The following is a 13,386-nucleotide window of genomic DNA, read 5'->3' on the forward strand; positions in this document are numbered from 1 at the left end:
TTCCCTGACTCATAACTTTTCTAATCTCAAGCAACTATTAATAGCTGCAGCAAAATTTTCATCTTTGTTTCCCAAGTGCCAAGTGCAGTACCTGGCAAATATAGGCACTCAATATATGCTTTTGACTGATTTCTACTTAAATCTTCATAAAACTTTAATTCAACTCTGGTTTTGTCACTGCTATTTCTGATGAGCATTGAAAATGTTTCTTTGATTTTTGTGCTGTTTGTCCTTCATTCTCAAAGAGGACCACAACATAAGGAAGGTGATGCCATGACTTGTAAGTGAATTGGATTTAAGTGAGGGAGGTCTGTGGAAGGTCACCAGCCTCACTTTCTTTTTGGAGTCATCTGGGTCCAGTAGTAAAAGATAAATCAGGATGACTGAAAATACCCTCCAAAGATGTTTGTAACAATACTTATTTATAATGGTTAGTTAGTGTTTTTTGAACTCAACTGACCATCACAGTGTTCCATGAACTTTTTTTCCCTTACATAAGATCAATAAAGATAAACTCTGAGACTTTAGAGAAGATTTGTATAGGACCATAAAACTCCCCAGTTGGATCACAATTTCATTGGTTGACCTTTTAACTCCCCCTGCTGTTGTGCAGTCTATATATTGTTTTCAGATTTTGTCAGGGAATTACAGTAGCTTTCAAAGTCGAGGTTTAAGAAGTAGGGTAAAAACAGAGACAAGGAAAAGGAACAGAAGTAAAAAGCTGACTAGAAAGCATCACAATGAACATCATCCCAAGCTTAAGTGCTGGAACCTGGGCCCTACTTGTTCTCTTCCTGACTCTCCTGTTTCTGTAAGTGATAACCTCCTTTATTACCCCCTACAACTGATCAAGAGATTAGACCCGGGTTCCTTTGTGACTCTCACAGGACTTTCACAATGACTGGTTTCTAGTTGCTCCTACTCTCTGCATAATGTATATATCTGTTATTTAGAATTTCCGTAACTGAAAATGCTTTCTTCATATAATGGAATTGACATAGTTTGTTAGAAAAAGGACCAAGGGAAAGCTATAAATTCGTCAATCAAAGACTATACTGTCTTTTCCCAAAAGAATAGACTTTGAGGATATTCCTTTGGTGTTGGTTTCATGACTTAAAAATAAAGAAAACTTCTTAAAGAAATCTGAGTTCATGTCAACTGTGTGTGTTTTTCATATTACCTTTCCAATTTTGCTCTCTATTATTTTACTTTTCATAGTTTAAGAGGTATTTTCTTAAGTCTGAAAAGTTACAACTTATTTGCTAATTTTATCTTGACCAAAAAAGCCTGTAGTCTTTCCTCTCATCCAGTTTATAGAAATTCTATATGGCATTTCTACATGTCTTTTTATAGGCTTTAGTTGGGAGTATCACTAAAAGTTAAGCATCCTTAGCATTCTAAAAATTCTGGTTCTGCTTTATCTATCTCCTTTAACTAACCTCTGTCCTCATAAAGCAGGAGAACAGAAAACTGGTCAATGTCATAGATGCATGTCAGAGATGGAAGCTTTTCTGTACAAAAAATACAAGTTGATCAGTTTTGTCTAGTGTTGTAATTCCTACAAGCTGATTAGGCCCAGCATCCTTTCCTGGTAGGAGAACAGGTAGACACTCAACTTCAGATACTGCAACACCCTAAACATCTGCTACCTTTATATTTTTAGGCTTCTGATGACTTTAAGGACTACAACTTAATTATGCTCTATAGGATATAAATATTTTGTACTTAAGCCTTTATTTATTCCTAGTGTGCAAATTAAAAAAAAAAGTTACCACAAAATGAGATAGTGGTCACTGCTTAATATTAAAGGAAAATTCACAGAACTTCATAAATTTTCCTTTTTATTTTTTCTTGTAGACTCTGAATCAACACTAATTTAGCCAGGTAGTAGGAATTGATATTCAAATGCCCTTTGTGTACTAAGATTTTCAAAATCCCCTTTAAGTGAATAGAGACAACTTGGTTTTAATTCTCCACATGGATATAGTCTGGGACAACTGAAGTTGTTATTGAATGGGGAGATAGTTTAGTATCACAATCCCAATATCCCACTTTCTTTCTTAGAGTTATAAGGAAACACTAGAAGATCACAGAACTGAAGAAATATGGACATCAGATGCCACAAAGACCTTCTACGTTCATGCTAAAATCACAGTAACACTGATGGCTAGGAGGCAAACCAGAACGATAGTGCACTCTGGAGTGAAACGACCTAAATTCAGATGCGTCTCTTGATGCCTATTTATGTATGTGATCTTGGGCTAAGGATCTTAAAATGCCAAGTCTCAGTTTCCTCAGTCATATAATGAGAGGACTCTGAAGATGGACTCAAAAGCCTCCTAAAACTCTAGATTCTGTCATCCCAAGTCCCATAGTGGAAGTCAGAACTGCCAATGTGTGCTGCTTTGAGGTATTGCTGGCTGAGATTAATGATATATTGCGATGTTTATAGCAGCATAGAATATGAGACCTAGGAAGGATTTTGGGGATTATCTGCTACAACTTCCTCATTTCCCTCCTAATTTGAAAGATGAGAAACTTGAGCTTAAAACAAGAGAAGGAGTCTGTCTGGGAATACATTCTAACACACCCCAAATATAATATAAAGTGAAACACATAATATAGTATATCTTTGGAACCTACTAATTTGAAGTTATAATAGCAAACAGATATACTAAGCAAGAAAAGAAGGGAAGCTATACCCTAGATGAAGAAATAATATGAATAGTAAATATACAGATGATGAATGGTATATCAACAAATTCTTTTAAAAACTGCTAGAAATGTTATTGTGAATTCAAAACTTAATGAGCTGAGCCTTTGAAACAGCAGTCACAATCTTAGTTCAATCTTACTTCAATATAGAATCAGGTAAAATTACATATAAATAACATGGAAAGAAGAAAAAACACAGTTCCCATTCAGGCTTGCCAGAAATTTTTACCACATTCTTTGCTTTGTTTCCTTCCCATCCCTCTGTTATGTAGGAGAAGTTACAGTGTAACTGTATAATCATTTTGATTTTTTTGATTTTGCTATACCTCATCTCTTAAAGGTCCTTCCTTATTTTCTTGTGTACATTAACCAGAATTACTGTGGGGCATTCTATTATATTTGATTATGGTAATGAACAATTATTTTAACCAATTTTGAACATAATATTTTGTTTATTTCTGTGATACAGTCTTGCAATGCAAATGTTAGGAATTGATATTCCTAATTTTAATTAAATTCTTAATTCTTAATTTTAATTAAAATTATGTTGTAAATTAATTGAGCCTGAGAGAGAAAAGAAATAGAAAGAAAATGAGAGGTGTGCAGGCCACACTTGGAAAGAGAATTGACTATTTGTCATAAAGGGTACAAAATCTTACCCAAGTAACTGTTTCCTTGAAAATTAGAAGAGGCAAAACAGAACACAATGATTCCATGAAAGAAGAAGAAATATTAAAGTAAAGCCAAAAGATTGAAAAGGAAAAGATAATATAAGGTCTCTCATATAAAAAAAATGACTTGGATAACAGATCAAGGAGAGATCATTTTAATCAATGACCTACTTGAAAGCCATGACCAGATAAAAGAGCTCAGGAATCATATTTTGAAAAATCAGAAGATTTTCCAAATCTTCCAAGAAGAAGAGAAAACTTCCCAGATTTCATTCATATGGAGGGCAAAGTAAAAATTAAAAAAATTTGCCAGAGAATTCTGGAGATAGATGTCTGAATGAAAACCCCTAAGAATGTCAGAAACAATATACAAAGACTCCCAAGCAAAGCAAACTATTGGCCAGTGCTAAGTGATGAATAGCCACAGACAGGATCTAGTAAAATTTAAAAGCTTCCATTGAAGAGGAGCAGAGAGTGTGGTATATGTTGTTCCCCAAAGCAAAAGACATACACAATAATAACATATAATAACATAAATAACATAGCCAATAAAAATAAGTTTAATTATCTGGGGTGGGGGGGAATGATGAAATAGAGAAATTACAAGTGTTCTTGAAGAAAAAACCAGATTAAAGTAAGACCTTTAAACCAGAAACTTGGGAATAAGGAGATATATAAAAAGGTGAAAATTGGAAAAGACTAAAATCTTTTAGAGATGAAATGTTTGCATTCCAACTGGGCAAGAAACACAAGGCAATAGTTTGTAAGAACTATAGTACCAGATGAGATCATAGAAGGGCCAAGTAAGACTGAGGGCTAGGAAATGATTTCTATAATGTTTTGATTATCTTTAAGAAGAAAGGAAAGGGAGGAGGGAATATAATCGGTAAGAAAAGAAGAGTAATGGGAGGGGGACATATCCCATAATTGGAGGCGAAAGTAGACATTAAAATAAATGAGGAAGGGTGGGGACGAGTATGACTTGAATCTCACTTTGAATGGAATGCAAAACAAAGTGAGCAGAAACAGGAGAATAACTAATATTCTAATATTTTAAAAATGATCAATTTTGAAAAACTTAAAAATTTTGATCCTCATAATGGTTAACTATGAGTCCAAGGGATTGTGATGGTTTAGAATGCTTTCTGCTGACAGAAGTGATGGAGCCGCTATGCAGAGGAAGACATGCAATTTTGGATACAGACAATGTGGGGATATGTTTTGAATGACTATTTGTTATACAGGTTTTGTTTTCCTTTTTCTTTTCACAGTTTGAGTGTGTGGTGGATGATGATGGAGGGAGAATGAGCGAATGCTTGTTAATATAAAATTATTATTTTTGCCAAAAAAGTGAAGCCAGAATCTAGGAGGATACTGAATGGTAGTGGTTCTGGGATTAGAGTGCAAGGTAAATATGAAAAAAAAAAGATGTAGAGAGGAAAGAAATTATAATATGTGGTCAGATAAACCAATTTTTTAGAATCCTTTATCATAGAAGAGGAATATTGGGGGTGATCATGATGTCGAGATTGTTACTATCCCTCTATGTGGCAGATGGAAAATGAAGGAATAGCACATGGGAATTGAGATTAAGAATAGGGAGGTCAGAGGATTTTGGGGACTAACTGAATATTTATGTGATCTAGAATAAGGGCAGGGTTAGACTGCAGAGAAAGAGTGAGCCAGTGTCTGATGTGCTTGAAAAAAGAGAGCTGTAATGCAAAGGGTGATAATACCAGAGGAAGGGTCTGGGAGTGGAAATAAGGAGTAAGGGAGGAGCATACTGAGTCCTCCACCAGGACTAGTATACCTGAGGGCATGAGAACCCAGGAGATGAAGGAAATGTGTTGATAATAGAATGTAGATTAAGAGGACACAATGGAAGAGGTGGGCAGAGCTGGATTGCTATCTGAGAGGGGCAGAACTATGACATGTAGGGAAAAGAGAATGAAAAATGGAGGCAAGGGAAGTGGGTGGTTTTTGCTAAGTCATCTGAGAACTCTCTATTAAATGGAAGAGTAAGTAATAGTCTTATTATACTAGGTGTATACTAGCAGCCATTTCTCTTTCTAATATTAAGGAGGGAGGGATATTAGGAATGATGTAAATAGCTTGTCCTGTATATAAGGTCCCCAAAGTAAGAGGTGTGGTATCTAAATCTTTGGTGTTAGAGTGGATCATTAAACTGAGTGAAAGATATTGGAAATTGTGTCCTGGTTCTAAAGATGAGTGGTCTGCTGTCCAAGGTACCAGTACTGAATTGGGTCCTAGAAAGGAGGGCTTCAGGTCTGAGGCTCATGTCCTCATCTGTCTTGGTTGTATGTAAGGTGAATTGAGCATAGATTGAATCTAGTCTAGCAAAAAAGTCTCAGTCCTAGTCACAGCACAATAGAGTTAACCTGTAGTGATTATGGAATGAGTCCAGGCAGAGGGGGAGTATATTTAAGCATCAGTGCTGGAGATGGTTTACTCGAGGCTTGCCAAACTTAAGAACATGTTTTGTTTTAATGTTTTGTTTCAGGCCTTATTGCATCAAGGAAATCCAGCTTAGCCTTGGGTGTTTGTGCCCCTTTGGCACCTGGAACTGAGTGAACCCTGCCTTACCTCCGAGTTACAGTTATAGCTCCTTACCTTGTGATAACTGACAAGTAATTACCATTTATGTCTTTGGTCTTTGCCTTGGCTCTAATGTCTGTATTTTTCCTTCACTTTATAGATATGGGACCTATACACACAAGCTCTTTAAGGACCTAGGAATTCCGGGACCAGCACCTCTTCCTTTCTTTGGAACTATTCTTTCTTCTCACAAAGTAAGTTTCTATGAATTTCTTTCACTCTGTACAGTGGAAAGAGCATTTGCTTTTGGCACAGAAGATGGGTACAATGCCAGCTCTCATGTTTGTTAGTTATGTGACTTTGGACAAATCAGTCATTCTTCTTAAAACTCAAGTTTCCTCATCTATAAAATGAGAGAGAGGCTTGGACTTCCAGCTTGAGACTAGGATCCTCTGATTCTTTGTACAACTTTAGATTTTCTAAAGTTGTTACAGTGCGTGTCCTTCAGTGTTATAGGATGGAGCATGTGTTAGTATTCAGGTTCTCTTTCCATGGGACAAAGAGCTTCATTAACAAGTTTTAGCAACTCAATATTTTACAGTAAATTCTTCCTTAGTGGTTTTCAGCATTAATAATACTCTTTGGCAGATTTTACCATTGACTCAAAGAGAATTTCCTTTTGAGTCCAATGCCCTCAGTGCTTTAGAGGATGATGATTAGACCTGTGATTTTAACTGGCACAAGAGTTCCCAGGTGAGGTAATGGCTATTATCACCTGACTTTTCCTACAACTTTTAGTCTTATAGAATAATCTAGAGTATTGATTAATTACCTTGCCCAGTGTCATACAATCAGCATGTGTGAGAATCAGAACTTGAACCCAGGAATTTTTGGTTTTGAGGGCAGTTTTGAAAGACCTCTATAACTTTCTGCTAAGAGCATTTATTTCCAGATGTTGTTGCATAGATAGGACAGACTGCACGTGAAGCTTTATATCAGAAGCCATATCATGTGCTGGAAAGAACAAGACATCAAAACCCAGACTGATGGATCAGTCGCCGAGATGGGGAAACCATTCTACTTTTCTTTCAGTTTACTGATTACCTCATCAGTTGTGAGAATCAAATGAGACACATTGACTCATGAAGTGGATGTGAGATAGCTTTAGAAAGTGTAAGATACTATTAAAGGTAAAAGGGAATTGTGATCATCATAATTATGTAAACAATCATTTCTTAACAAACATCTCTTAATCATTTACTTTGAATGATACATTGTGATAGGCATTAAATCAAGGATCTTATGATAGAAAATGTGAATTTTTTGATTACTATTTTTAGAAAAATTGGATTCTTTTGTAATGCTCTATGTTTTGTGCATTGGAAAACATCAATTTGAGAAGGAGTCTGTAGGCATTTCTACACTACTAAAAAGGTCTATGACACTTAAATTGCTAAGAAGCCCTGCATTAGGGGAAATACAAAGATAAAAAAAAAATCAATGACTGATCACCTAAAGGAGCCTGTTATCTAGTACAGAGAATGACATATAATGAGACAATTGCAATTTAAATAAGAATATAGTGAGAACATAAGTGTTTAGAGTGTATAAATCCATTTTATTATGTGCCTATGATGGTCTAGGGACTGGATTACAAGTACAGTGAATAGAACAATCCCTACTTTAAACCTTTTTCTGGGAAAAGATATTATAGTAAAAATCTAAAGAGCAAGAATTCGGGAGAAATCTCTTTCTGCTAGAGAGATCAGGAAAGACCTCATGAAAGTGACCACATTTGAGATGGGTCAGATGTAAACAAGTAGGCATGCGGAGGGACAACAACCTACAGGCAAAGTGAAGGGAATGATAAAAATAGTAAAACACTATTATTTTATATTTAAATTCCTAATACAAGGCATTTTTAACATCATTCATCATTAAGAATTCATGGCAATACCTAATTTAAAAATTCTTTTTCCAGGGTTTTGCAAATTTTGACCTGGCTTGTTTTAAAAAATATGGGAAAATCTGGGGGTGAGTATTATAAGTAATCTTTCCATTATACCTATACATTTCTATGGTGAATTTCCTGTAGCTTCCCACACAATGCAAATATATTTATGAAGATAGAGGTATTGAAGATAATGTTTAATGCCTCCAAATTCTAATTCAGATCCATAGCATTATAACGGATGTGCCTAGTATGATATTCCTCCGGGTCATGGAGACTGTCCATGTCCCCTTGTTTTTAGTTCAGTGCTATGATAATATGAATGTTGAAGAAACAAGGAAACATTGTATAAAACACCTACTATGTAAAGACCTGCTGAGCAATGACAGAATTGAAAAAGAGTTCCTGCTCTGAAGGAGCTTCCATTCTATTGTGTAATTCAACATGTAAAAAGTATAGCAATAAAAAAAGATGAAACAATAGTGGCATTTTTAGAAATGTTAGCAGTTTTTCATGATGTATAATTATGTATGTAATAGCCAATTATGTAACATCACATGAACTAATCTTGCTTTAATTTCTATGAATAACCAATAATGTAGTGGTGAACATTAGTGTAGCACATGATATGTAGTCTGGATCCTCCTAGTAGCTACCCCAAATTCTAGAGATTTGAGAAGAGGACCAGAATTCTCTCCTAGTCTTAGCTCTTGAGCACTAACACAAAGGTTTTGCTTTTACTAGTCTGCCATAATACACACAGTCCATAACAGGTACTGTAACTAAAAAGCAATGAAAATTAATCAGCAACATAACATAGCCTTTATAAACTTTCAGCTCACTCTCCCTCAAAAATGCCAAAATTCAATGAGAAGAGATCATACATACATACATACGTACATATACACATACCTAGATGTATATATAAATATATGAATATGTACATATGTGTGTATGTATTGTATTGTATGTACATGTATGAGTGTGTACACACACACACATATGTATACACTTTTCCTTATTCTAATTCTCCAACTACTTCCCAGGCCCACTCCAACCCAATTTTCCATCTCCTATTGTTTTTGTCCTTCAAAGAACCCTTGTCCTATCATCTACCAACTTTCCTACAAATCTCTAAACATTTCTACCAGCTTGGTTTCTATTTCCTTGTTTTAGTAGAAACCTTACACTCAACCTAAAAAAGATCATATTCCTTCTCTTCTGTCTCCTACTCTTTCCACCCAATACTCACATGATTAGAAAATGGGGAAGGCATATTCATTAATCATTATTGTTTCCAAATCATTCTTCTTCCACTATCCCTTAAATACTTTCCTCTTTATCTGTTCACCTCCAAGTAACTTTCCCAACTTTTTCAATAACCTTGGTGCCTGATTCACCATCTTTCCTCTGCTCGTCTTCTGCTCTTGGCTACAAAAGAATATTTCGGTTGATAGCCTGACCATGTAAGTCCTCAGCCTCTCTAGTTCCAAAGAGTTCCTTTCCCACCTCCATGTGCCATGTTCACAACTTTTAACTAATAATTTCACTAATGCTAAAATTAAGAATTGAAATTTCACAATTTAACCATCAGCTTACTGCCTTCTACCTCTCCCATTCACTGTCAGTAAACCTAGTAGTCCTCTCTCTTTTTATACATGGTGGTTCTTGACCATTTTCCTGTTCTGCTTCCTTCCCTTTGGTTTTATTTGCCTCAGTGCTTGGCTTTGACCCTATCGCATGGTACTCTAATGTTTTCCTACCTCAGCTTCTAGTATCACTCAAATTCTTTTCTTCCAACAATCCCAACTTCCAAGCCCTCATTCTAGGCTGAATCCTAATAACAGAGTTTTCTACTTCTCTTATGGGAAAAAGACCATTCATAGAAAAACTGTTTCACTCAATTCAAATTCATTTACATAACTTTGGCTGGGACCATGGGTATCACAGTGGGCATAGTGTCAGGTCTGGAATCAGGAAAATCTGAGTTCAAATTCAGGCTCAGACATTTAGTTGCTGTGTGACCCTAAGCAAGTCACTTAATCCTGTTTGTCTCAGTTTCCTCATCTGTAAAATGAACTGGGGAAGGAAATGGCAAACCACTCCAGTATCTTTGTCAAGAAAGCCTTACATGGGTCATGAATATTTTCACATGACTGAAATGACCAAAAAATAACAATATTGTACTGTATTTTTATTTATTTTGTTAAACATTTTTCAATTTCATTTTAATATGGTCAATATGGTAACCAAGACTGCTTATAGATCACCTATGAGTTTGAAACTTCTGATTAATATGGCTATCATTTTCATAACTTTGAGGGTTTTATTCCATTCTTTTTTCTCAGTCTTACCTCAAATTCTTTCAGTTTCCTGGAATTTTCAATTCCATCTTTGCAACATCTCCTAAATTCCTTTTATAGTCCTACTGCCACTACTACCAATATTAGTAGAAGTTATTACTACTCATCTAAAGTATTGTTGTGACATCCTCCTGACAGGATTCTTCCTACTTCCACTCTCCCTTCTACTTGGTCCATTTATAAAATATTCATTTTAAAAAACTACTTTTGACATTAATTTAAAAATTTTAGAGTTTGTAGTAATCACCATCTCTGCACTCCCTCCATAACCCATTGAGAAGGCAAGTAACATATAAATTATACATGTGAATTCATGGAAAACCCAAGTAAAATAAAGTGAAAAGCAATATGGTTCATCAGTTATCCATCTGGAGATGGATGGTACTTTTCACCATGAATGGATCCTTTGGAATTTTCTTGGATCATCTGGTCCATTCTTAATACAACTATATTTTTATGCTCATGTATCTGCATCACTGACTCCCTGTTGCCTCTTAAGTAAAATGCAGAAACTACTGGTTCATGTTCAAGGCTCTACCTCACAAACTAACAATTTATCTTCCTAGGATTATTCCCTATTAGTACTCTCTATTTACTTTGGTCTTTAGCCAAACTGGATGACTCTTTGGCTTCCAAAAACAGTTGCTACTCCCATGCCACTGTGACTCTTCAGGTTGTTTGCTGTCATTGAAATGCCCTCCTCCCTTCCTTTTCCTACTGAATACCTGACCATTCTTTAAAGTCCAATTCAAGTGTCACCTCCTCAATGAAGCTATTCTCCTTTCCTGCAACACTTCACAGCAGAAGCAACAACAAAATCTACACTTTTAGGTTTTCAAAGTACTTTGTACATGTTCTCTTATTTGATCCTCACAAAATATGTTCTCATATTTGATCCTCACAAAATCTCTCTAAGGTTGATTCTATTTTTTCACTCATTTTGCTGATGAGGAAACTGAATCTGAAAGATATTACTGAGTTCCATGGGATCATAGAGCTAGGAAATGTCTGAAGTTGGATTCTAACTTAAGTATACACTAAGTATGTCAAAACTATTCTCTACTGAGTTTTATTTTAAATTCCTGACTCACTTCCACATCTCAGATTAGAGAAAACATAAGTCAACAGCAAGTTAATGCCCACCAGGTTATAGTTTCCATTTGCAATCTCTGTTTCCAACAGTGTAACTTGGTGACTGATGTAATTTGTTCCATTTGGGGGTACAGGTTTTTCGATGGCAGACAACCTGTATTGGCCGTCATGGACCCAGAGATTATCAAATCAGTGATGGTAAAAGAGTGCTATTCTGTCTTCACCAATCGTCGAGTAAGTGGTGGTGTGAAAAGTAATTCTGGCAGCAATGGGGAAAGCATGCTAAGTATATTAAAGGTGACTTGAGTTTTAGACCATCTATAAAGACTAAACTTCATTACTGACATTCCTGCAGAACACAGGGCAGGTAAGATGTCATAGCTGAGGGCAATGCAGCTTGAGTTGGAGGCAGAAGGCAGCCTTTCTGGGTGATTTGAAACTCTATCAACAGCTCTTGGGCCCCCCAAAATTGGGAGTGGTGATGCCTCCCTAACAACTAGACTTGTTTACAATGCAGACCATTATTAAAGGGAAAAGTCACTGTGGAAGATGGACTGCTTTCCTCATCTCCACAGGCAATAATTGCTGATCTGCTGCCTCCAAAGGACAGATGGGCACAGAATACATAGTCCTGGAAGTACCCCAAGGCTTCTTTCCTGTTTTTGGGTAGGCACTCCCAGTAAAGATCCTGGCAAAAAATTCATGTGGAAGAGGTGCTGGCCCTCCCCACCAATTGTCAAACAATTATCATGTAAGTGACAGACCAGTCAGAATAAGTGAAGCAATTGATACCATGAGGAAGACACAGAAAGTGATATGTACTAGGCACGTCAAATTATCATCACTTCCACCATGATCACCACTACCTTCAACACTTCACCTCAGATGCCATGAGAAATAGTCTAAGACATGGTACTGAGGAACCCTGGAAATTTCAATGCTTTTAGGCTGGTACCATTAGTCATCATCCTGGGAAGCAGCCTCTGTGGTGATGCAGTCTGAAAACTGCTCCTACAGGTACAAAAGTCACAACTTTTAAGATCTCAGAAAATAAATTCTTGTCACCAGAGTGTATGGGCTATAAAGAGTCAGATTACAGACTGTAGATATTTAGGAAGAATTAGTTTTTATACTGAAAAGTACAAAAGGTCTCCAGTTCTGGTTCCACAACTTAGTACAAAAATGGTCTTGCCTTTTATCTTTTTCTGCTAGAGATTTGGTCCAGCAGGGATTTTGGAAACTGCTATCTCAGTTGTTGAAGATGACCAATGGAAGAGGATTCGAACAGTGTTGTCTCCCACATTTACAAGTGGAAAACTCAAGGAGGTAAAGCAATGGACATTGGTCAGATTCTAGAAAACTGAGTCTAGGAGAGAGTAAACAAAATAAGTTCCAATGATTTTCTCCACTTAATGGCTAATTAATAGGCCTGCAAGTTTGAGCTTCCTATAAGGGAATATTTTGTTTCCCACTTTTTGTGACACAGTGAAAACAACACAGTCTCTGGAGTTAGAGAACCTGATCTCCAATCTCACCTCTGATGTCAAGTACTGAATAACCATTGGTAGAGCACTTAACCATTCTGGCTGCAGTTTCCTCATCTTTAAAATGAAGTAGTTTGACTGCATGGTCAAGAAGGGCTGTTCTTTTCATAGATATATGATTGTTTACATTCTTTGGGAGTTACCTCACCCTAATTGAGTACCCAATAGGCCTTGGCCTAAAGGGACCAAAGTCTCCCATTGCATCCTGGGCCATCTCCAGTCATCCTGATCAATATCTAGTCACTGGATCCAGATGACTTCAGAGGAGAAGTGAGGCTGGAGACCTTACACAGTCCTTCCTCACTCAAAACAAAGTCAAGTGCAAGTCATGTCACCATTTCTTTGATGGCATGATCTTCTTTGGCAATGAAGGACAAACACAACAAAAAAGAAAAATAAATGAATGAAATACCATTTTGTTTCTTCTGGCTTGGGAAGTTTGGTTTGTTCTGGAACTGAGTTTTCCACTTGTAACTATTATCATTTGACATTTT

At 36.4% G+C, this 13,386-nt stretch overlaps 1 protein-coding gene across 1 annotated transcript in view; it reads left to right on the forward strand.

Moving 5' to 3' along the window:
• Window positions 1-646: 646 nt before the first annotated feature.
• The window catches only part of LOC140497106 (cytochrome P450 3A4-like), a 43,316-nt gene continuing 30,576 nt past the window's right edge, over window positions 647-13,386 (forward strand). The window contains exons 1-5 of the mRNA XM_072597666.1: window positions 647-811; window positions 6,103-6,196; window positions 7,924-7,976; window positions 11,483-11,582; window positions 12,561-12,674. Coding sequence (XP_072453767.1) covers window positions 741-811; window positions 6,103-6,196; window positions 7,924-7,976; window positions 11,483-11,582; window positions 12,561-12,674 — 432 coding nt within the window. The 5' untranslated portion in view covers window positions 647-740. The remainder of the gene's footprint in view (window positions 812-6,102; window positions 6,197-7,923; window positions 7,977-11,482; window positions 11,583-12,560; window positions 12,675-13,386) is intronic.

This window comes from Notamacropus eugenii, chromosome 3 (assembly GCF_028372415.1).
Source record: "Notamacropus eugenii isolate mMacEug1 chromosome 3, mMacEug1.pri_v2, whole genome shotgun sequence".
NCBI classification, from domain to species: domain Eukaryota; kingdom Metazoa; phylum Chordata; class Mammalia; order Diprotodontia; family Macropodidae; genus Notamacropus; species Notamacropus eugenii.